Source organism: Pongo pygmaeus, chromosome X (genome assembly GCF_028885625.2).
Source record: "Pongo pygmaeus isolate AG05252 chromosome X, NHGRI_mPonPyg2-v2.0_pri, whole genome shotgun sequence".
NCBI lineage: Eukaryota > Metazoa > Chordata > Mammalia > Primates > Hominidae > Pongo > Pongo pygmaeus.
Window position 1 is genome coordinate 17,334,203 of NC_072396.2, and position 25,864 is coordinate 17,360,066.

At 42.2% G+C, this 25,864-nt stretch overlaps 1 protein-coding gene across 2 annotated transcripts; it reads right to left on the reverse strand.

Moving 5' to 3' along the window:
- On the reverse strand, positions 1 to 25,864 carry RBBP7 (RB binding protein 7, chromatin remodeling factor). Of its 2 annotated transcripts, none has more exons than XM_054470734.1 (12): positions 25,429 to 25,864; positions 24,469 to 24,613; positions 18,379 to 18,524; positions 14,010 to 14,183; positions 12,928 to 13,043; positions 9,031 to 9,191; positions 8,081 to 8,207; positions 7,883 to 7,960; positions 7,378 to 7,454; positions 4,600 to 4,657; positions 1,175 to 1,285; positions 1 to 452 (listed from the first exon to the last, which is right to left on the reverse strand). In XM_054470734.1, the coding sequence occupies exons 1-12, from the start codon at positions 25,442 to 25,444 to the stop codon at positions 384 to 386; spliced, it is 1,278 nt and encodes a 425-aa protein (XP_054326709.1). In that variant the 5' UTR covers positions 25,445 to 25,864; the 3' UTR covers positions 1 to 383. The 2 variants fall into 2 exon arrangements, with proteins under 2 accessions (XP_054326709.1, XP_054326708.1); XM_054470733.2 differs by lacking the exon at positions 25,429 to 25,864 and adding an exon at positions 24,887 to 25,308.

A 25,864-nucleotide genomic window follows, 5' to 3' on the forward strand; every position in this document is an offset into this window, starting at 1 on the left:
TTTTATTTTAAAACTTTATTTCTGCAAAGCCAATCAAGAAGTGTTGGAAGGAAAAAGTGTAAAAGTTATTCTTGCATATTTGGGAACAGCAAGCACTTAGTTTGAGAAAATGAGGACTTAAAACAGTTGAATCAAAGGCAATACCCTGCTACTTGTATTTAAAATCAATGGTGATGTTCTTTCTTAAGCAACATTCTTCTCTTCCCTAATAGCTACAATATGATACAGTACGCAACAGCTCACTTGAAAGTGCTAGAATCAGAGGATACAGAAGCCATAAGCCACCCCACTTACATTTCCTACTATACAATGCCTTTTTGGCGCTTGACAAATCAAGCATTCATGTAGCATTACATTCAACAGAAACATCTCGTACTTTGGGTTTAAGATCCTTGTCCCTCCAGTTCGGATGTCGTGACATCTGACTCTTCATCATTGTAAATATTTTCAGCCTGGAGATAACCAAATAAATTCACAGGTAAAAACTCCCTATGGTTTTCACAAGGTCATGTAAAGACAATTTAATCTATTTAGAACTTACTAGTTTGATTTTTACATTTCTCTCTTAAAAACTTCAATAAGGAAATGGTAGGCTAGCCAGTATTTTGAAAAATTCTTTGCCAGTGTGTAATTCCATATGTATACTTAGCCACCCATCCATGCACTACTTATTTCAATCACTGTTCATAAGAGATGTTTTCCAAAGGCACTTCAAGCATCGTTTAGAGGAAGTGGTAGCCCAGATATTATGGAAGCCTTGGTTAACAACACCTTAGAAATGTCAGGTACTTAGTGCTCATCCTCAGAGAACTTGGTGTCATTTGAATGCCTTGACATCTCCTTCCCGTATCTCTCATGCCTACCACACAGAACAGACACTGGAGACGGTAGCGATGCCAAGACTCCAGTGTATGAAGAGCACAACAACAATGAAAATCAGTGCAGATGCAGAGATTTCTCCTGACCTGACAGGTGCTACAAATAGCAAACAGTGGACGAAGCAACATACGGGACTAAAGATTGTATTGTTGAAATGGAAAAAGTTCTTTTAAACGGTTTCTGTAAATGTTTGGGATAATATGCACCTACATATTTGAAATAACTTTATTACATTATGTAATTAGTAAATCTCTCCTTTACAAGACAGTCATTCAAGAAAAACATTTTAACTCACCATTTGCCATATCTGCATGATGTTATCCTCAGACACTGAGCAAATGACCCAAGGCTCATTGGGGTTCCAGCTAAAATCTGAAATCTTAGCAGTGTGTCCTCCATGAATAAACTGTTACAAGAACAAAAAAAGCTTTGGTTTCATATACTCTCCTGTTAATCTTAACAAAGATTTTACTAAGTTTTTAGAGCCATCAGTATTTCAACTGGGGGTGGGTGCTGTCTCGTTTTAGAGAGAGGCTGGTACAGGCTCAGTGATCTATTTATACTTATTTTGCAAGTTTCCAAACCTCCAGAAAAGGTGACAGAATATAGTACAATGGATACCTGTATACCCTTTACCTAGATTCACCAAGTACTACTAGCATAACTGATGCTTTATCCAAGAGCCTATACAATGAAATGGCTGAAGACTTCAGTCTGCATCCCTTAAGAATGAAAACATTTTCCTACATAATCAAAATGCCATTTCCATACTGATTATGATGAACATTAATCCGGCATCATTTGCTCATATACAGTTAGGTGCAAACATCTAAGGTAATCAATCTGTTATATGCCATGTAACATACTCTGCTATTATACAAGGGGCCTGAGGAGTCTTCTGGTTCTTCCCCTCTCCACTTTACTAAGAGAGGCATACTTCTTGCCCATCTTTCCAACGTACACAGATAGCACCAGGGCAAAAGAAAATCCCTGGCTCCAAAAGCATAGCTCCAGATAGTCCCTCATAAGCTATGCCTAAGGTGAGACAGCTTCGCTCAACAATTCTGAAGACAGCAGGTGTTCCCTGCAAGAGACAACCTCGTGGGAACGCACTATGCCTTATTTATCTTAGAATTAAGATTTAAACGAAACACTTCTTCACAAGGACAGTACAAAATACATTGTTTGGAACTGGGACATCACACTTTCTGACAAAGTCTGATTTGACTCTAGTTTGACAATGAGGTCTCTGCCTGCCAACTAGGTATTATGCAATGTATCTATTTTACCGAATAATCTTATCGGGTTAAAAATATGAGGTGGGGCTGGGTAAAACTCACGCCTGTAATCCCAGCACTATGGGAGGCCAAAGCAGGCGGATGGCTCGAGCTCAGGAGTTCAAGACCAGCCTGGGCAACATGACAAAACCCCGTCTCTACAAAAAATACGAAAATTAGCGGGGCGTGGTGGGGTGTGCCTGTAGTCCCAGCTACTCAGGAGACTGAGATGGGAAGACAGCTTGAACCTGGGAGGTGGAGGTTGCAGTGAACTAAGACTGCGCCACTGCACTCCAGCCTGGGTGATAGAACCAAACCTTGACTTAAAAAAAAAAAAGAGGTAAACAGCTTTTTAAAGTACTCTTAAGGGGTACACAAGTGAATATATTGGCCAGGTGCGGTGGCTCACACCTGTAATCCCACCACTTTGGGAGGCTGAGGCGGGCGGATCACGAGGTCAAGAGATCAAGACCATCCTGGCCAACATGGTGAAACCCCGTCTCTACTAAAAATACAAAAATTAGCTGGACATGGTGTTGCGCACCTGTAGTCCCAGCTACTCAGGAGGCTGAGGCAGGAGAATCACTTGAACCCGGGAGGCGGAGGTTGCAGTGAGCTGAGATTGCACCACTGCACTCCAGCCTGGGCGACAGAGTGAGTACTCTTAAGGGGTACACAAGTGAATATATTTTAAGATCACTGGGGCTTAGAATACATACAGGGGTTATCAAAGCATACTGGTGGAATAGTTACTACTTTGTTTTTGGGACAGGGTCTCACTCCCATTGCCCAGGCTGGAGTGCAGTGGTGTGATCATGGCTCACTGCAGCCTCAACTTCCTGGGCTCAGGTGATTCTCCTACCTCAGTCTCCCAAGTGGTTGGGACTACAGGCACGCGCCACCACACCTGGCTAATTTATGTTTTTTTTTTTTTTTTTGTAGAGACAGGGTTTTTGCCATGTTTCCCAGCCTGGTCTTGAACTTGTGGGCTCACGTGATCCACCTGCCTTGGCCTCCCAAAGTGCTGGGATTCCAGGCAGGAGCCACCATGCCCAGGCCCAGTTTACTACTCTCAAATGTCCCTTGATTTCAAGCTCTCTTGTGAAAAGCAAAATCCTAGTGTATTTTCTCAAGGACCTTGGAATTGTTGCAGAGCCATAATATACAAAGTAATACGCTTTCCTTTCTCCCTAAAAAAAATAGCTGGAGACCTTGAAAACATTGTACTATGTGAAAGACTCAGTCCCAAAAGACAAAAGACAAAAGTCATATTTATATGAAATATCTAGAATAGCCCAATCTTATTGTGCCAGAAAGTAGCATAGTAGTTGCCAAGGGCTGGAGGAAGAAGAGAATTGGGAGGTGATAGCTATAGTTTCTTTCGGAGGGGATGAATAATGTTCTAGAATTGATTTGTGGTGATGGTTTTACAAGTCTATGAATATACTAAAAACCACTGACTTCAAGAACAAAAAAAGAAAAAAAAAAAACCCCAAAATCCAAGAACACTCCCTCCCCACTGAACTGTACACTTTAAAGAAGTGAACTGTGGTATGTAAATTCTATCTCAGTAAAGCTGTCATCACAATAAAAGGGACTGGGGCATTCTTACAAGGTGGGCTTAGTGAACATCTTGTGTGTGCAGGGCTTGCTCTCAAGGGCCTTCTTTACCTTTGAAAACTTGTGGACATTCAATACACTCCATAGGTTCACAGAAAAAATGAATAAATAAAACTCATGGACAAAGTACAAGTGTGCCAAAAATGAGTACTGGCATTAGAACTAAAATCATAAATGACAGAGTGACGAGTGACTATCTGCCAAATAATGGGAGGAGACAAATGTTGGATTCAGAGCAAGGACAGGGAACCATTGCTAAATCCGGCAATGCTTCATAGAAAAATGACGAAGTGAGCACTGAAGGACTCAGACGGTAAGAATGAGGATGGGCAGATACCACCACATAAGCTTTCAAAGGGCCAAGGAGATGCGTGATGCTTCAATCAGGCATGGGAGGGAGATAGTGGGCTCTGCTAGCATCAAGATTGAGAAAGCACTCCTTTTCTGGGCAGGAAACTTAAAAAGCATTTAAAATTTTTCTATACTGTTAGGAAATGTTAAGTACTGCCAACTGAATAGCAATTATACTCACTCCCCATCCCCAAACCATCACAAATACCAGAGTTGAAATCAGTGAGAAATTACTATACACTATTTTCCAGGACCTCAAACCATTCTCAGTGAAACATTCATAAAAACCTACTGGGCTCCATTTACTATTTTTGATAAACGTCAAAGCCCAATTGCAATAACCTTCAGGGCCTCCATTTTGAAACCATCTGCAAGAGCTAGAATTCAAAGTTCTGACTCATTCTCGAAATAAAGAGATCAATGACAATCCAATCTGCATATGGCATTTCATCTTCTATAAGCCAATGCGTACCAGGAGTTCTGGAGGCCCATCTTCTGCATCTTCTGCTGATTGTTCTTCCCCAATTTTACTGTAAGAATAAAGAATATAACGCTTTCATCAGTGAAATTCTTGTAGCACGAGCATCTGCTAAACCAGTATCAGCCCAGAAAGTAATCTTAAAACACACACACACTCACAAAAACAACTTATTTCTATACTACAATCAATTAGGTTTTTTTTTTCCTTAGAGACATGGCCTCGCTATGTTTCCCAGGCTGCAGTCAGTGGCTATTCATTCACAGGCACGATCACTGTGCACTACAGCCTTGAACTCCTGGGCTCAAAAGCGATCCTCTCGCCTCGGCCTCACCACACCTGGCTACTGTTTATATTTGGTGTAAGGGTGGGATGTTTACTTTCTGGAAATAAGTTAGAGTTGTTCATAATTGAAGCTGCAGAATGAGGAATTATTGTTAATAATAAACATTAACTCAAATCCCTTCATTAACTGTTTATTGCCTTAGAATTAAAAGGTGAAATGTATAGTTAAAAAAATCTACACTTGAACTGATGTGCAATCCCTATACTTCACTCAAAGCCTTTTGCATCTCAGGAGTAAAATATAATTACACATCAGTACTATAGATCTGTCTAAAGATATGGCAATAAAACTTTACAAAATGTGTAAGCCAAGGAAAGGTTTTTATGGTTTTTCTCTCAAAAACTTCAATTTGTAGAATTTGCCAGTGCTCAACAGTGAAATCACTCTTTATGTATCAATATCAGCCCTGTCCTCATACCTAGGCCCAAAGACTTTACTAGTAACTAAAAAACAAAACCCAGCCCTCCAAGTGAGACATTTTTTTTCCTTCCCATAAAACTAACCAAACAATCTCAAACCTGTGGGATTGCTAGACAATACTTCTCTTCCACCTGTTAGTACAGTTGCTAACACTCACCATTTTAATCCCAAATTTTATCTAATGTAATTTTACACTTTTTTTGTAGAGACAGGGTCTATGTTGCCCAGGTTGGTCTCGAACTCCTGGGTTCAAGCAATCCTCCTGCTTCAGCCTCACAAAGTACTGGGATTATAGACATGAGCCGCCATGCCTGGCCCCCTATCTAATGTAATTTTAATATTAAACAAGCTAAGAAATAATTCTAAGAAGAAATTACACAATGCTCACAAATTATTGGCACCTTCAGGGGCAATTCAGTTGCCAGGGCATCAGACTTCCAAACCTTGCTGTACGCTTCATACGACCTCTTTATAGTTTTGATTTAGGTTTTATTTTACTACTAAAATTGTTTTTAAATCAAATACAACGCCCCCAACTGTCTGCTTTAAAGGTTTTCTACATCTTCAAGTATTTATCGCGACAAGAGTTTGCTCCATCAGAACCCTGAACATTAGCTATTTTAAGTTTTACATACAAGCATTTTATTCTCCAGCGTCTCTTCTATATACTGAGGACTACTGCCTCTATAATTAAGGCAGTCTTGGTTTTAATATACAGGTTGAGCATCCCAAATCCAAAATGCTCCAAAATCCAAAACTTTAAGCACCACGTGACACTCAGAATTTGGACTTTCACACCGAGTGCAATGGCTCATGCCTGTAATCCCAGCACTTTGGGAGGCCAAGGCGGGAGAATCACTTGGGGTCAGGAGTTTGAGACCAGCCTGGCCAATATGGCAAAGCTTTTTTTTTTTTTTTTTTAGTAAAAAATACAAAACCGGGTATGATGGCTGTGGCAGTGCCTGTAGACCTGTAGACCCAGCTCCTCGGGAAGCTGAGGCACGAGAACCGCTTGAACCTGGGAGGCAGAGGTTACAGTGAGCCAAGATTGCGCCACTGCACTCCAGCCTGTGTGATAGAGCAAGATTCAGTCTCCAAAAACAAGAAAAGAAGAAGAAGAAGAAGAATTTGGACTTTCAGTTCAGACTTGAGATGCTCAACCAATTAAGTATAATGCAAATATTCCAAAATCCTAAAAATTCCAAAACCCCAAACACTTCTTATTCCAAGTATTTTGGATGAGGGATACTCAACCTGTACTAAATTCAATCCACTTCAAAGCAATATATTTAATACAAGCAGGAAATAAGTTATTTTTTGGTAATTTTATGATTTAAACTTAAGATGACATCTTACGGAGGAGTATGTAACTGAGCAACTTTATTAAGTTGTAAAGGCTCAGATGAAAAAAGTAAAGGAGTCTAAAATTCTTAGAACAGCAAGTCTGAAGTAAAGGAACTTTAAAAATTGGGAGAAACTCTTTATACAATGAGGCCCCAGAGAACATAAGCTCTCTGACGGCTTGGGCTGTCGTTGTCCCCTTCACAAAGGTCTCCCCAGCAGTTACACAACCCACAGCAGGAGTGCACATCTGCAGAATGAATCACTGAAAGCAAAGTAAATGGTACAAAAACCCAGAAAAAAGCCCTGCCTACACGTACGATGAGATCCAATGAGACATAAAACAGCTAACATCTTGATTTCTCTATATCAAGTGTGTTTCAAATACAGTCATTTGAATGCAAAAACAAAAACAGACACATACACCTTCACGCCTGAATATTAAGAGACAAAACTCACACCAGAGAAATTTATTTTATGGTCCATTTGCTGCTTCACTTCTATTTTACAGAACAAAGGCTCTTTAGGAAGATGCTTAGAAGTTTCTTTAACATTAGCTTTCTTGAAGGGGGGATTACCAAATTGCTTTTCTAGTTTATGAATTACTATGTAACTTGTCAGATGAGCGTATTTATGCAGTATCTTGTCACAGGACTGTAAGTTACCTTAAATCCCACACATTCAGGCGGCGGTCAGTACCACTTGAAGCCAGAATAGTTTCATTATGTGGAGACCAGTGGACCTAGTAATAGATAATTTTGAAAATGTATTTAAAGAATCATCCGCTGCTAGGTTTGTGGCTGTTGTTCTAATCTGATATTTTCCCATCTTGCACGCTATTATCTTATCTTTGGCCTGATGGCCTCACTCTCTTGTCCCCGACTTTCAAGTGCTCCGAAAGGGCTCAGCTCCATCCTGTCCTCAGGAAGGCAGCACTCCCCAGCACTGAGGAACTCAGCCTGGGATCTCAATAAATTTATTTGACCCCATAACCATCCCAGAAGGTTTTTAATTCTTCAACAAGGTGTACCTTACCCTATGAACATCTCCATGTAACACCATGTACAAGACATTTTTTTCAATAGTGGACCCACAAGTCTGATATAGCTTAACTGATGAATCCCTGGATTTCATTTCCTGACATACAGACACCAGAAAACTGTCACATACCTGGAAAATTTCATCTTTATGAGATTCGAAGGTATGGAGTTTTAATTTTAAGTTACGAAGATCCCATAAAGCTACAGTCTAAAGAAAAATAACAAGTGAAAATGATTTCTATGCTTTACCTAAGAATTTTCAAATATCTGATTAAGGCACAAGAGAACTGGGTTTTATAAACACCAAATAATGTAAAAACTTCGAAACCTTATCCGCAGAACCGGTGGCTAGAATAAATTCGCTGTAGGGATTGAATGAGAGGCAGTTGACTTCGGCAGTGTGCGCATCCACCAAGTGGCTCGGCTTGGAGGTGGTATTGGACCTGGTGTCCCATCTAAAACACAAAGGTAAAGGCACACAGCACCCAGGGAGGACACACTCACATTCGGCCTCACATCACTGTCACTGCACTCCACAACTAGCTCCACTATGCGCTCCCCTTCATGAAGAAACCAACCACACAGCTGGTGATTCAGACATCGACCACTAAATGATACATTCGAAACCTACAGAGAACAAGCTAGGGCTGTTAGTCCTGTTTTTTTAATTAGATTCCTATTTTAATTACCAACTATTTCAAGCGTACACAAAATATAGACTATGTAGAGAATAATGTAACAATCTGATACCTAAAACTAGTTTTGACAAATGCCCAGTATTTTGTCACATTTGCCTCAGGTATTTCTTTATAAGATTGTAAGTGAATGAAGCCCTGTGGCCACACCTTGATGAAATCATTTTCCTCCCTGACCTCCAACTCGCATCACTCTGGATCTCAATTTTGATATTTACCATCACACCAAGTATGTTCCTTCACATGTCCATACCTATTTTTCTTTTTTTCTAAATAATACGTGATCCTCCCACTTCAGCCTCCTGAGTAGCTAGGACAACAGGTGCACACCACCATACCCAACTAATTTTTTGTTTTTAAATTTTGTGTAGAGCAGAATCTCACACTCCTGGTCTCAACAATCCTCCTGCCTCAGCTTCCCAAGGTGTTGAGATTACAGGAGTAAGCTACCTAAAGCTGTTTTTTAAAGCCGTAACTTAAAAAAAAAAAAAAAAAAAAAAAAATCAAACTACAGCCTGCAGCAATCACTGATGGTCATTCAGGTCACCCATTTAACAAGATCCCACTGAACTTTCCACCTTACATCATAAGTTTCTGATCATCAGCAACAGATCCAAACAATGACTCGTGCAGCAGGTGCCAGGCCACGTCCTCTACAACAGCTGAGTGGCCAGTAAAGATCGCTTTAGCATCCACAATTTTGCCTTCTTTTGGTCCTGCGTTTATATCCCACAGACAGACAGTCTAAGAGAGAAGGAGAGAAAAAAAAAACAAGGGCTATAAAAGACTGATTTTTTTTTTTTTTTTTTTCCTCAAGACAGTGTCTCAGTCTGTCACCCAGGCTGGAGCACAGTGGTGCGATCTCGATTCACTGCAGCTTCCACCTCCAGGGCTCAAGCGATTCTCCTGCCTCAGCCTCCTGAGCTGGGATTACAGGTGCAAGCCACCATGCCTGGCTCATTTTTTTTGTATTTTTAGTAGAGACGGAGGTCTCACCATATTGGCCAGGCTGGTCTTGAACTCCTGGCCTCAAGTGATCCGCCTGCCTTGGCCTCCCAAAGTGCTGGGACTACAAGTGGGAGCCACTGTGCCCGGTCAAGAGATTGAATTTAAATGCTAACATCTTATTTAAAATAATTTCATTACAAACAAAACTATTCAACTATATAAAAGTTTGAGGTAAACACGAGAGAGAAAATATAAGCAAACAGAAGAGTATGTGGGTACAGCCTCCATGTGAGGTGCAGAGGAAAAGGACACTCCACTGTAATGAGGGGGAGGGGAGACTGAGTACAGTGGCAGGCAAGGACACTGATGCTGGAGTTTCTACCTACATACATTCAGACATTCAAGTACCCCAAATTCACTTAGACAACACAACAAATTACCAAGAGTCCGGTGCTCAGCATCTACTGAACACAAATGCACATCCTAAAAGTTTACACTGGGATGGGAAGACTGGGAACTAAAATTAAACTCTGCCTCTCACATAGCAAAAGCCTCATGGACAAGTCTTTCACTTCATGGCAGAAATCACCACACACATCAGGAGATGGGACAGGTAAACGACAGTGGGCCAGAAACCTCTACTAGTCTACTCTGAGAGGTCAAGGCCTGGGGCCCACAGACAGATCCCCAGTGATGTGCTCCTTGAAACGTCAGCAGAGCCCAAGGAGAGGCCATGGGGCCTTGCTTGGGCCTCAAAGGTCACAGCAGCCCACAAATAAGGAGGCCTCATGATGTGGGCCTTGACATCCTATCACAGAAAGAGTTAAGAGGAAAGTCTTAAGTTTTTAATGAAAAAATATTGCAAGGTATAGGGCAACGATTCTCATTCAATAGTTAATAAGAAATAATCCCATGAAGGTATATTAGCACTAATTATAGTTCCACCGACACTGGTATGGTTTTTTTTTTTTTTTTAATTCATAGCATGTGATCATGAAAGGGCTTCATCTGTTTTTATTAAATCACCTTTTTTTGAGACGGAGTCTCTCTCTCTTGCCTAGGCTGGAATGCAAGGGTACAATCTCGGTGCACTACAACCTCTGCCTCCCGGGCTCAAGCAATTCTCCTGCCTCAGCTTCCCGAGTAGATGGGATTACAGGTGTGTGCCACCAAGCCCAGCTAATTTTTTTGTATTTTTAGTAGAGACGGAGTTTCACCATGTTGGCCAGGCTGGTCTTGTACTCCTGACTTCAGGTGACCCACCCGCCTTGGCCTCCCAAAGTGCTGGGGTTCCAGGCGTGAGCGACTGTGCCCGGCCACATGAACGACTTTGTGTAACAAAGCTATTTCCCAGTAACGGCTATTTTCCCAGTAACAAAATTTTTTTTTTTACACAATACATATGCCCTCAGTCTCTGTTGTTACTTACACATGAAGACACTCAATGTGTGTGAACTGAAGAGAAAGGAACATGTGGTGCTCCTGCCATTCACACCGACTCAGAAGGACCTGGCAAGATTAGCATGATGCTTGGCAAGTGGGTAGCCCCTGGTAAATGTCAGCTATTATTATTACTACCAATTCCCAACCTGGTCTCTTCAAAAGGTACTAGTAATTGGGTTACTGAGTACAATCCACTTTCCCTACTTGGGAAACTGTCTCATACACACTTGGAGGGAAGCATCCTTTCAGAAAGCCTATTAATCCCAGCTCTTTGGGAGGCCAAGGAAGGTGGATCATTTGAGCCCGGGAGTTCAAGACCAGTTTGGGCAATATGGCAAAACTCCATCTCTACAAAGAATACAAAAATTTGCTGGGTGTGGTGGTGGGTGCCTGTAGTCCCAGCTACTTGACAGGCTGAGGTAGAGAACCACTTGAGCTGGAGAGGTGGAGGTTGCAGTGAGCTGAGACTGAGCCACTGCACTTCAGCCTGGGTGACAGAGCAAGACCCTGTCTCAAAAAAAAAAAAAAAAAAAGTGAAAAGACAACAGAATGGGAGAAAATTTCTGAAAATCATAGGGACTTATACCTAGAATACATAAGAAACTCTTATAACTCGACAGTAAAAAGACAAAATTAAAATATGGACAAAGAATTTGAATACCTATTTCTCCAAAGGAGATATGCAAATGGCCAGTAAGTACAAGAAAAGATGCTCATCATCATTAGTCATCAGGGAAATGCAAATTAAAACCACAATGAGCCGGGCGTAGTGACTCATGCCTGTAATCCCAGCACTTTGGGAGGCCAAGGCAGGAGGATTGCTTGAGCCCAGGAGTTCAAGACCAGCATGGCCAACATGGTGAAACCCTGTCTCTACTAAAAGTACGAAAATTAGCTGGGTTTCATGGCGCATGGCTGTAATCTCAGCTACTTGGGAGGCTAAGGCAGGAGAATCGCTTGAACCTGGGAGGTGGAGGTTGCAGTGAGCTGAGATCGTGCCACTGTACTCCAGCCTGGGTGACAGAGACAGACTCCGTCTCAAAAAACAAACAAAAAAACAACAACAAAAAAACCAACCCCCCCCAACCCAAAAACAAACAAAAAAAACCCCCAGGAAATAACACTTTATGCACACTAGGATAGTTATAATAAAAAAGACAAGCATTAGTGAGGATGTAGAGAAACTGGAACATTTGTACATTGCTTGTAGAAATGTAAAATGGAAAGCCACTTTGGAAAACAGTTTGGTAGTTCTTCAAAAAATTAAACAGAGATACCATATGATCCAATAATTCCACTCCTAGGTATATATCCAAGAGAAATAAAAACATATATCTACACAAAAACTTGTAAACAAATGCTTGTAACATAATTCAAAATAGCCCAAAAGTAGAAAGAACTCAAATGGTTCATCGACTGACAAATAAGCAAACTGTGGTATATCCATACAGTGGAATATTGTTCATCCATAAAAAGGAATGGAACGTAAGTAATGTTACTTGAAAACATTATGCTAAGCGAAAGAAGCCAAACAGAAAAGGCCATATACGAGATTCCATTTACATGAAATATCAAGAACAGATAACTCTAGAGACAGAAAATAAATTAGTGCTTACTAGGAGCTGGGGGAAGGCAGGGAATGAGTGGGGAGTCACTGCTTAATGGGTATGGAATTTCTCTTTCAGAGAGCGAATGAAAACATTCTAGAATTAGTGGCAATAGTTGTGCACGTTTGTGAATATACTAAAACCCACTGAATTGTACGCTTAAAAAATACTTTATATTAATCAGGTCCCACAAACACTCTAGAGTTTCCATCATAAGGGCCTGGAGGGTCCTCTTTTAAATAATGGGAGGCCTTTTGCCTATGCTCCCTCCATTCTAAGGCTACTTCAAAAGAGCTTTGTGGAATCCGAAGACTCATACAGGGCAATATGAAAACCATCTCTCTCAAGTCCTGGGGGAATGTTACCACAATAATCAGCAGTATTATCTTAGAAAACCTTTCATCCATATAGTCCTCCTTCAGTACAGCTGTGACACGTCAGCTCTCACTATATGAACAAATTACAAAGAACACGTTTCTCACATGGTCATCAGATGCACTTAGGAGATGTCCACTCAAATTCGAATTCCAGGAGAGACCATAGCCTTCCTTCTGGTGACCTCTTAATCTGAGATCAGGATTACATTCTCCACTTGGGTCTAAGAAAAGATGAAAAACATTAAGTTATTCTCTGTTTATCAGAACTGGTGAGAGTAAATTCTCACTCCTTCATTGAGTGAACCATTACAGCAATTGCACATGAACAAGATCTGGTCTTTAATACCCAATGCAAATTGAGCCTCATGACCATTAAATGACTGGTTTCTTTGGAAAACCTAATACTATCCCCAACACAAAAATATTAAAAACTATAGCTATCCTACAAATATGGGCAGTGGTAACCCTATCCCCGCAACCCCCCCGTTTTTTAGAAATATTTCTAACACAGCAGGTCTGGTTGCTCAGTCCTTGCATGCCTCTAGGGTAGCCTGCAACCATAAATGACCCTTGGCCAACCCCTGGGAATGTGACCCTCAGAAAGTTCTTCACGTCACTGACTGATAAAGTTGTGTAAGCCCAGAGCAGTGGGGTATGCCATAGGGACCTGTCAAGACTTGTAGGATTGTTTAGCAAGATTCACAATGTATTTGGCTTCACTATTGGGGTCCTCAATTTTGTTACCATGGCTGGTCATAGAACAGGATGTGCCCACGCCAACAGACCTCCACAAAAATCCCAGATTCTGAAACTCAAATGGGCTTCCCTGGGTAGAGACATTTAGCACATGTTCCTATGGTTTGCTGCTAGAGACAAAGCATGTCCCATGTGGCCCTGGATGGGAAGGACTCAGACGTCTGTAGCTAACCCCTCTGGACTTCCCCTGATGTGTATCTTTTTCTTCCTACTCTTGCTCTGGATTCTTTGCTGTAATAAACTTTAGCTGTTAGTATAAGCTGCTTTTAGGTAGTTCTGGCAAATCCCTGAACTTGAGGATGGTTATGGGACCCCCAAAGCAATTTTTAGACCTTTAAATATTATAAAGTATGCTACTTTGACCTTAAAAACATTACCAGTTTGAATCAAGAAAACTGCTCAAGTAATGACCTGACTCTATTATTAAATACCTGGTTTAGCAGGGTGTTTTGTATAGTCAAAAACCAACACATCAGAAGATGGTGTTTTTGTAGCAATGATGTGAGGATTCTGCGGCATGTAACGAGCACGGTTTACTTCTCCTTCGTGATTGATTTTAATTTCACATTCAATTTTTCCTGTTACAGAACCAAAGCCACCAAATTCTAATGTGAGGAGAAAGAAACACACACACACACACTCAGGATTAAAATTCACAAATCACTTAGTTCAATCAACCTAACAGATTTTGACCTGGCAGAATACAACACAAATTGACAAGACAAAGACAGAAACATACATAGAGAAAATTCAAAAATGTGGGTTCATTTGCCACATCAATTTATTCTTAAAGCCCATTTGCACTGGAAAATATTGGTAGCTGCCTTATGCAACTTAATTCAGTTTCACCTTGGATCTAAAACAACTGTCCTCTTTCAGTTATGATGATGATATAGTTATTCACTGAAATTCCAAGTAACCATATAATAAGCAGACAAACAGCTTTTTTTTTTTTTTTTTTTTTTTGAGACGGAGTCTGGCTCTGTCGCCCAGGCTGGAGTGCAGTGGCGTGATGACAAACAGCTTTTTAGTTCAAATACAACTCACTGGAAGTACTGCACTGAATTAGCATCTTATTTTAGGATTCATCAAAACAGGAAAGGTTTTAACCCTCCATAGTATGAACACCCTTTGAGTCTGAAGTCAGAAGCATCCTCAAATCAATCAGAAACCCACGCTAACCCCTACCTGTCCCTAAACACACATACGTTGGCCCTGCTAGCATACTTGGTTTAACTGCTAGTGCAGTGCCAAGGTTAACCTCTCCGCCTATCTGGTGTGTGAATAAGACTATAGTATTAAATAATCATGAAAAAGGCCTTGTAAAGTAACAAAGTCATATAAAAAGTACGGTAACTTCCAAGAAGTAGCAACATGGTAGCAGAAAGAATACAAGTAGAGAACATCTAAGCAAATAGAGCAAACAAGAACATTCTTTTTTGTGCTTACAGATAAAAAACTTGAATTAGTTGCTGACGCTTAAAAAGATAGGAGGGTTCACATTACAATTGTGTTATTCTTCCTGACCTATATTGCCTTTTCTTAGCACATTCCATTTTAGCTCACCCTGTGTCTCAGGTCAGGGACAACTAACACAAATGCCTACTGGAGCCAGGCAGGTAAGAAGTAAAATAGACCAGGGCCTGGAGCAACCACCAAAAGGAGCAAACCATTTCTCAGTTCCAGGCAGCTCCTTGTATGTGGAATGCTTAATGAACATTCGCTTCCATGTCTTAATATCAGTATCTAGCTGTTCCTCTCTGAAGCAAACATAGCTTACTATTTCAGTGTGGCTGAAAAAACCATATCTCAAATCCACGATTACTCCAAAGCTCCTCTACCCCACTACTCTCATGTGACCACATGCAAAAGGATCCTTTTTCCTCGTAGCACCTTCTGTTCCATGGTGTCAATGGAAGAAGTGTGCCTCGGCATGCTAAGACCCCTCCTGATCCAATCGTCTCCTCCCTCCTAAGACTGCTCCAAATCTGCTCCACTTTGACCTTCAACATCCCATTCCATGGACTCCAGTGGCTCTAACCCTTCTGCTACAAAGATACTCAAGTTTCCTGATTCCTTTAGCTAAAACAACCTGAAGAGCTCTCCTTTAAAAAAAAAAAGGGGGAGGGGCGGGGCTTCCAAGTAGGATTTACTTTGAACACACAGCTTTGTTTTCTCAAACTTAAAATTTTGAAAAGTCACTGTCTTAATGATAATATCCATTAAAAAATGTAACTCAATATTGGCCGGGCGTGGTGGCTCATGCCTGTAATCCCAGCACCTTGGGAGGCCAAGGTGGGTGGATCATGAGGTCAGGAGAGCAAGACCATCCTGGCTAACCAGGTGAAACCCCATCTCTACTAAAAATACAAAAAATTAGCTAGGTGTGGTGGCGGGCGCCTGTAGTCCCAGCTACTCGGGAAATCGCTTGAACCCGGGAGGCAGAGGTTGCAGCGAGCTGAGATCACACCACTGCACTCCAGCCTGGGTGACAGAGCGAGACTTCGTCTCAAAAAAAAAAAAAAAATATATATATATATATATATATTATACTGAATATTAACAAAGGTATTAACTGATTTCAGCTGCTTGTTAGAATACACTGGATGTGTAACTTTAATAATATATTAACATCATTATGCAAAGACTGTTAAACTGCAAGCCCGGTAAATACATACTTCAGGGCTAAAAGCCATTTAAAAATTTCTGATTACAATATATTCAGGCCGGGAGTCATGGCTCATGCCTGTAATTCCAGCACTTTGGGAAGTTTAGGCAGGCGAATCACTTGAGGCCAGGAGTTCGAGACCTGCCTGGCCAACATGACAAAACCCAGTCTCCACTAAAAATACAAAAATTAGCCGGGCATGGTGGTGGGCGCCTGTAATCCCAGCTACTCTTGAGGCTGAGGTAAGAGAATCACTTGAACCCAGGAGGTGGAGGTTGCAGTGAGCCGAGATCGCACCACTGCACTCCAGCCTCGGCGACAGAGCGAGACCCTGCCTCATAACAAACAAAAACAAAACACAAAAAACCCCCAATATTTAAAGAAATAATGCATACAGTTGTCAGGGAATGAACAGTAAATTGTGGGAGTAGTAAACTGGGTAAATCACTTTGGAAAATAGTTTTCTATGAAGCTGACAATGAATACACCATACAACCTAGGAGTTTCACTACACTAAAGAATGTAATATTTTTGAGACAGGATCTTGCTCTGTTGCTCAGGGTGGAGTGCAGTGGTGTGATTCTAGTTCACTACAGCTTCGAACTCCTCGGCTCAAGCAATCCTCAGCCTCCCAAGTAGCTAGGACTACAGGCATGTGCCACCACACATGGCTGATTTTTAATTTTATTTTTTGATAGAGACAATGTCTCGCTGTGTGCCCTGAGTGGTCTTAAACTCCTGGGCTCAAGCGTTCCTCCTGCCTTGGCCTCCCAAAGTGTTGGGACTACAGGCATAGCCACTGTACCTGGCCAGTATTTTATTTTCAATAAGAAAAAAACCCTAAGGCATGTATTAGAAAGTGCTAATAGTGTTAAGCCATTTGGGACTGTGAAGAAAGAGTTAATACAGCAGTCTGGGTGCTTAGCCCTGGAGTCTCTGAGGAACACTGGGACCCTATTACTGACCCTTGGCTAACTCCTGGGAACATGCACCTCAGAATGTTCTGTCACTGATGAACTGATGATTTTGTGGTGTGCACCTGGAGCAATGGACCGCATTGTACCAGTCTGTCGAGGTTACTTTGCAGATATCAAGATTGATGACACATACCTTCTTTTATTACTGGGTCCTCAGTTTGTATTACTGGGGTCCTCAAGTTTCAGTTGCTGTGGCTGGTTGTCAGCAGGATGTGCCTATGCAATTAGTCCCCCATGAAAGCCTCAGACCCCAAGACCCAAACAGGCTTCCCTGAGCAGAGATATTTCACACATGTCCCTGCAGTTTGCTGCCAGAAAGCACATCCTGTGTGGCCTTGGACAAGACTTGTGCCAGACCTCCCTGAACTTGTCAATGTACATCTTTTTCCTGCTGCTTTTGTGTTCTTTACTGTAACAAACTTTAGCCACAAGTATAATTTGCTCTTGGGAGTCCTAGCGAAATCACCAAACTTGGGGTAGTCATGGGAATACCGAAACAGGAGAGTATATGCTTGACAAATTAAAAAAAGAAAAAACCAGCCAACAGATTCCTAAATTAACCCTACTGCCTCTCTCCTCAAACAAAAAATATCCACTGCACACACCAACACATATTACTTCTACCAAAGTGGAATATTGTAATTACACATAGCAGTTAGTCACTTAATTTATCTTGGATACCTTCCTATACCAGTTCCTACAGATTTTTCTCATTAAAAAAATTTTTTTTTTAATTTTAATTTAATTTTTTTAAAATTCATTTCTCAGAAATGAGGTCTGTGTTTTTCAGACTGGGCTTGAACTCCTGAGTTCAAGCAATCCTCCTACCTTGGCCTCCCAAAGTGCTGGGATTATAGGCGTGAGCCATGGCACCTGGCCTTTCTTTCTTATTAATTGCTGAGTAGTATTTCAAACATACCATGTGCTTAACCAACTTTCTATGAACCAACATCTGGGTTACAAGGTTGATCCTAATTTTTCAATTCTGCAATTATGACTAAAATCCTTGTGCACATGTGGGTGGGTAGTTCTGTAGAATAAAGTCCTAGAAGTTAAATTACTGGGCCAAAAGCTAATAGTATAGTTTTAATAGCATATGCTTTGGAAGAGGCATTTTCCCTTTGACACCAATACTGGAATATATGATATACCTACCACCCTTGTCACTGTCACAATGGGAAGCATCAAACTGTGCATCATCATTGGGAATATGTACTCGAGCAACCACCAGATGATTCTGCTCATCAGACGTATGAGTCCCCAGCACTAGCCAATGAAGGGCATAATCTTTTCCTTCCGGTCTGTTTAAGAAAGAAAATAAGTCACACTAATCCTACAAGAAATCTCCAATTGCTAACAAATTCAGTATAGTTCCCTCAAAATACATTCAAATTTCTTTAGCAAATATATACTTAGCATCAACTGTGTATCTTCTCCCCCTCTGGTTACCAACTTTACAATCCCCACAGATGCAAATATAAGAAAATATTCTAGCTACAACATGCAGAGGGCTTGCTTCTTTCCCAAAGAGTCATCCTCCTGTGCCTCAATTGTCAGCGCGAACACTACCTTTTATAGAGCAGCACTCTGGGGAAGGTAGGCCCAACTCAGTAAACACAGACAAACATCTACACAGGAATCCACCAACAATCCCCACACTCATAAATCACAACTTCCCACCTAAAGAAATCTTCTTCCCACCTAAAAATATCTTATACACTAGATGTTTCTTATTTCCCAATAAGAAATTCTACAAGGTAGTATGGACAGAAAGTGTTGAATCAAAAAAACTGAGCTTAAATCCTGGATCAAACTAAAATGCAGTTGCTTAAAACACAACCTCCCTGGGGCCTCAGTTTCTTCACTGAATAAAACAGGTTATAAGTGCAAATGGCATGATATGAAACTCCCTGACGTTTATGATACCTAAGTTTATGAAACGAACATTCTCAATTTTACTGAGGTATCTGTTACCTTGTTCTGTGGAAACATCTTGAGGCTGAAGAACTTGCCCAAACCTCTTGGCACCTTGGTCCGAGCAGTGATTTTTGCATCAGTATCTATCAAAAAGGCTTTCCCATTTGTATTATCTAGAACACTATTTTCAACTGTGCTCCATGGTCCCACTTCAATGAAGAGGACTGAGAAGTAAGGGTCTAGGCCCTAACACACGACAAGTTAGGCCATTTATCTGTTTCTAAATTTCAGCTGCACAAAGGATTCAATTTTTTTTTTCTAAAAAGATTGAAGATTATTTCTAGGCAAGTAATTTAGTAATAAAAAAATACAAGATGCAATTTTACCAAAATTTGGCTTTCGGTAAAAAAGTGCGTGCACACGGAGAAGAGACACACACACACACTCCCCCAAAAACAGAATAAGGCAGCCGTGACTAAGCAATAGCAACGTGTTTGAAAAAAAGACAACTGTGCGCGGTGGCTCACGCCTGTAATCCCAGCACTTTAGGAGGCCAAGGCAGGTGGATCACCTGAGGTTGGGAGTTCGTGACCAGCCTAGCCAACGTGGAGAAACCCCATCTCTATTAAAAATACAAAATTAGCCGGGCATGGTGGCGCATGCCTGTAATCCCAGCTACTCAGGAGGCGGAGGCAGGAGAATCACTTGAACCTGGGAGGCGGAGGTTGTGGTGAGTCAAGATCTCAAGATCACACCATTGCACTCCAGCCTGGACAACGAGTGAAACTCCGTATCCCAAAAAAAAAAGACATGGGTCTTGGTTGATACATACACAGTGAACCAAGAATATGATGTGGCTATCAAAAAATTCATTAATTACATCTTAGGTGGTCTTTATATGTGTGTAGGGGGCAATGCACATGAGCACATGTGCCCCCCCCTCCCCCCCGACCTTTTCTTTTTTTTAAGAAACAAGGTCTCACTATGTTGCCCAGGCTGGCCTCCAACTCCTGGACTCAAGTTGATCCTCCTGCATCAACCTCTTCAGCAGCTGGGACTACAGATGTGTGCCAGCATATCTGGCTTGCCCACTTATTTTTAACCAGTAAAACCATTAAAATTAGGCTCTAAGCAACATACTTTATGAGGACTTGGACAAAAATCAAACCTTTACAGGGAATAGTGGCTTAAAATGAAAGGGTAAGCCAGGTACAGTGCTGTGCACCCGTAGTACCAGCTACTAGGGCTACTACGGAAGACTCCTTGAGCCTATGAGTTCATGTCTAGCCTGGGCAACATAGCAAGACCTTGTCTCCAAAAAAAAAAAAAAAAAAAGAGAAAGAAAGAATAAATATTTGGCCGGATGCGGTGGCTCACGCCTCTAATCCCAGCACTTTGGGAAGCCGAGGCAAGCGGATCACTTGAACCCCAGGAGTTCGAGACCAGCCTGGGCAACGTGGCAAAATCCCATCTCCACAAAAAAAAAACCATAAAAACAAAAATTTAAATAAATATTTAAAAAGAGAAATAATAATGCTTGAGGGAAAGAAGGCACCACAGAAAAATGCTGGTACTGTCATCAAAGGAAAAAAGTGACTTGTTTTTTGTGGAGTTAAGCAGGAAAAGTAAGACCAACAGGTAAAAAATTACAGGTAGGTCAGTAACAGGCCCTTTCTAAGGAATACTGTCCCAAGACGGACTGGAGGAGCTTAAAAATCCCTCTGGACTCAAATTTAATTATTCCAGTTTTCCCTAACTTGATCATCATATGAGGACGTTTCTTTTTTACTAGAAATCCCTTCACCTCCATCATTAAAACACATCCTGTTTTCCTAAACTAATCAATATGACACTATTTTCCTCCAATACTGGATGTACCTAAAGGCTGCAGAAGCACTAATGGTTAAGAAAGCCTATTCATTTTCAGTGCAGAATCCTTTGACCCCAGTAACTACCACTAGGAAATTTAGCCAAGCATCACATAAATATAGCCTATTACAAGATTATTCTCAGCAGTATTGTTTATAGCAGCAAAAAGACTGAAAATAACTACATATCCATCAGTAAGGAACTGGTATCATACATTACACAGTGTATCCATAAACAAAATTCTATGGCACCCTTGAAAAGAACAAGCATATCCAAGCATGCTGACAGGAAAATCTCCAATATATACTCTTACTGACAAACTCAAGTGAAGAACTTGCTACCATAAAAAATGAAGATACAGGTATGCACTTCTACACGCTGGCAAGGATGGGTTAGGAAATTGAAAACAATGACTGGGGAAAGGAAGTAGGACAGTAAGGGATGTGGAAAGGGGACTTATTCTTCACTCTATGTCCTTTTGTACTTCCTGAATTTGAAAAATTACAAAGCTTTTTAGGTAGACAGTAAGTTAGTCTCAATATATTTAAGACATTATTCAACAAGAGATATGAAATAACTATCTAATTAAAACAAATTTCTTAGAGATACTTAAAAAAAACCTTTTAAAAGCCAAATCAACACCTGTAATCCCAGCACTCTGGGAGGCCGAGGCGGGCGGATCACAAGGTCAGGAGTTTGAGACCAGCCTGACCAACATAGTGAAACCCTGTCTTTACTAAAAATACAAAAATTAGCTGGGTGTGGTGGCACACACCTGTAATCCCAGCTACTCAGGAGGCTGAGGCAGCAGAATCGCTTGAACCCGGGAGGTGGAGGTTGCAGTGAGCCAAGATGGCGCCACTGCACTCCAGCCTGGGAGACAGAGTGAGACTCTGTCTCAAAAAAAAAAAAAAAAAAAAAAAAAAAAAAAAAAGCAAGCAAGCAAGCAAGCCAAATCAATTATTTGGACAATCACCTAACTCAATTGAAGGACAATAGCTAAGAAAGTCCAAGTAATCATTATGAAGCATGTTGTAAGTCAGCAGAAGAAAGGCCTATGAGGTGGAGTAGGATCTTGTTCCTCAGAATCAGGCATTGAGAACAGTCAACATTTTTACTGTTCTGTATGGTGATAAAACACAGTCCCTTTATACCCCAAACTGAACCCTGCAAAGTACCACACAGCAATCCTCAACATCCAAGAATGCAGGCTGCTTGGCATTTTCCTACATTCTCTAAGCCACTGCACATCCCACAACCCAATCCCACAACAGCTTTGTATACAAAGAACACCATGATACACATTAAATAATTTAATTAAAGCATTTTGTTACATTCATAAGTATTACATATTATAGGTAACATTTAAAAAAAAAAAAAAAAACTTCAGCAAGTAGCTTTCATTGAAATCCAAATGAAGAAACACAGAGCTATTTCAATCCTGACAAATTATTTCTGAACAGGAAGGGGTGGGAGAATCAGCATCAGTCACCACTTACCGTGTACTTATGCTGCACCAGGCACTTTAACATGATCTTATTTCATTCCCTCAAATGTAGGTAGTCAGTACGACCAACATCTCCATTTACAGCCCAGACAACACGGCCCCAGTTCATGAAGCTAAGAAGAAGCAGGGGCATGATTCTAACCCAGGTCTCTAAGTTTAAAGCCCCTGCTGTTTTCTATTGTGTTACAGTGGGTCAAAAAGATCCCCCAAAAGGTAAATTTAGTTAATACATTTTAAATCTGCTTAACAGACCAAAGAGGCAAATGCACACGATGCTCCAAACCAGAACTTGAATACCCGAGTATATGATGCTTAATCTATTTTTCAATCTGTTCAAAGGTGGCTGTAAACGTCAATGCTTCCAAGTCGCCATCATTTAGTTCTTCTCTACTCTTCCCACATCTGTACATTTACATTTAGATTTTTGGGAAGCCTAGTGGAAATTCCTATCTGTATGGAAATCAATGTTTGCATATGGAGAACCTGGCCACTGTAAGTGCAGTTTTATATACATTAGACTATTATTATAATTATTATTTTTATTTTTAAGAGATGGAGTCTCGCTCTCGCCCAGGCTGGAGTGCAGTGGTGCGATCTTGGCTCACTGCAACCTCCGCCTCCCAGGTTCAAGCAATTCTCTTGCCTCAGCCTCCCTGTAGCCTGTAGCTAGGACTACAGGTACACGCTGCCACGCCCGGCTTTTTTTTTTTTCTTTTTTTTTTTTTTTTTTGGTATTTTAGTAGAGATGGGATTTCACCTTGTTGCCTGGGCTGGTTTTGAACTCCTGAGCTCAGGCAATCCGCCTGCCTCGGCCTCCCAAAGTGCTAGGATTACAGGCGTGAGCCACCGCGCCCGGCCAAAATTAGCTTATTATTTTTATAACTTGTTGCAAATCCTCTTTCTAGGTTAGAGTTTCATTTAATCCTCTTTAAATTATATGCCCGCAACACCCAAATTTAAGATGCTTTTTTGTTTTTTGTTTCTTTGGGAGACAGGGTCTCACTCTGTTGGCTAAGCTAGAACGCAGTGGCACAATCATGGCTCACTGCAGCCTTGAACTCCTGAGCTCAAGCTAACCTTCCAAAGCACTAGGATTACAGGAGTATAAGCCACTGTGCCTGGCCCCATATTTAATACACTTTAAAAGTACATGGTCAAGTGCCTACTAGAAAAGGTGCAAGTGAATGAGAAAGGCAGTCTAATGCAGGGACCAGCTGTGTGATCTCGGGATGGCACTTAAACTCTCACTCCCAGTTCCCTTATCAGTAAAACAAGGATGATGAAAAGTACCTACAGCATAGTACTATTATGAGGATTACAACAAACAACAGGACGCAGATTCTTCAGATGTGCCAGGCCCTGTTCTGAGTGCTCAATAAATGCCAGCAATTATTACCAGAGAAACTGCACATCTAACAGAAAAGAATACTCTTATGAAGACTAACAGCAATCTCTAAGTGTATTCCATAAGCCGATAACATCTTTTCTTTGGTCAATTGTTGACAAGATCTTTTTCCTTTTACCAATTAAAATGTATTTATCTTGGGTAACTGTTACGTGTGTTCACTTTGTAAAAATTTATCAAGCCATACAACACTTACGATGTGTTAGCTTTTCCGTAAATATTCTATTTTTCAATAAAGTTTTAAAGAAACGCATTAGTTTGGGCCCAGAGAGATGCTGCTCTACATTCAAGACCAGGAAACGTCAAATATATTCAGTCTTTCCTCCAAACACCATTAATCTCACAACAGCTTCTTTCTCCCCTTTTACCACCACACTATACACCAGAAATCATCCCACAAATCACGTAAGTTTTGAAAATAAAAACCACCTGCCACCTCATGCAAGGGCTGATTACATACTTATATTCTATGCATAAAACGCCAAAACTAGGAAATTCAGACCGACAGTTAAATTTAAACAAAATAAAAGTTGCCAGAAACCCTTACTTAGTCACTTCAGGAAGCCACTGAACGGTAAGACTGGGCCACTGAAGAGCATGGGTCATAACCAGGTCATATAGAAACGGTGTATTCTTCTTCCAGATTTTATATTCTTCATTGATGACACGCTCCTCCACAGTATCTTCAAACACTGAAATTTGGAGAAAGCCCACACGATTAAGTGGCTGAGATGGATCAAAGTCAGAAATTGGAGGTCACCTCAAGATGGCCACACCTCATGTACTCTTTCCTTTTACCTCTAATTTGGACACGGACAACTAACTGCTCTTCCAGAAGGTGGAGAAAATACTAACAATCAGGAAGCCTATTTTTTCCTTTGAGATCAATACCCCCTGCGTACACCATGTTGGGTAGTCAATTACACGGACATGGAAATTGTTTATCCTGTTACAGCTGTTCGCACCTGTTCTAAGATGACGATCTGTACGTACAGGGGCTGCGCGACTCAGTCGGGAAGACAAATGCACGTGTAGCAGAAGCCCACAGGCCTGGTCTCTCCAATCCCCATCAGGGGAGGCCCCAGTTCCCACGACGCCCGCCTCGGCAGCCATAGGCCTGAGGGCTCCAGCAACCCCCGGACAAGGGCCGCGACCCCGAGGCGGTCAACGCGCGCGCGCGTAGAAGGAGCCGCGGCGCTCGCTTCCCGGCGGCGGGGGCCGCCTCCGCCCCGGGGCCGAGGACGCCGGAGGGAGCGCAGCCGCTGGAGGAGGGAAGGGAAGAGGGGGGCCCAGCCCTCGGCCCCGCGCCCGGCTCCGGAAGTGCTCGGAGCCCTCGGCGCTGCGGTCCCGTCCCGCGCAGGCCCCTCGAGGCGCGCGCCCAGCCTCGCGCCCGGCCCCGCCCCCTGCTCCGCACGCCAATTCGCGCCTTTCGCCGGCGCGTGCCGCGGCCTCGCGCGCCCGCCGCCCCCCGCGGCCCCGGCGCGCGCCGCCCCGCAGGGCCTCTTACTCTCTTTACTCGCCATCTTGCGTCGGGTCGTTCGCCCCTCGCCGCCGCCTCGGACTCCCCTCGTTAGCCAAGAGCAGCCCGACCGCTGGCGCTCCTGCCTTTCCCAAGCGCGTCACACTCCCCGCTGTCGAAAGCCCGGGCCCCGTCTTGCTGCCTGGGTGCTCCCCAGACGCCGCGTCCTTCTTTCCTGCCTCCTCCCCGCTCGCGGGTACCGAGGTCTGAGGCGCTCTTCTCTCTCTCTCCAAACTTGGAACGAGACTTTTCAACCCGCGCCTCCCAGCCCGCCCAGGCAGCTGAGCGCAGGCGCATCCGCCCTGGGAAAAGTGAGAGGAGGCGGAGAGGCGGGTCTGGGAGCCAACGGCTCCGGCACCGAGACCAATGACGCGCGGCGGGCGGGTTTCACGCGGCGTTCGGAGGCGGGCTTCTGGGGGAGGGC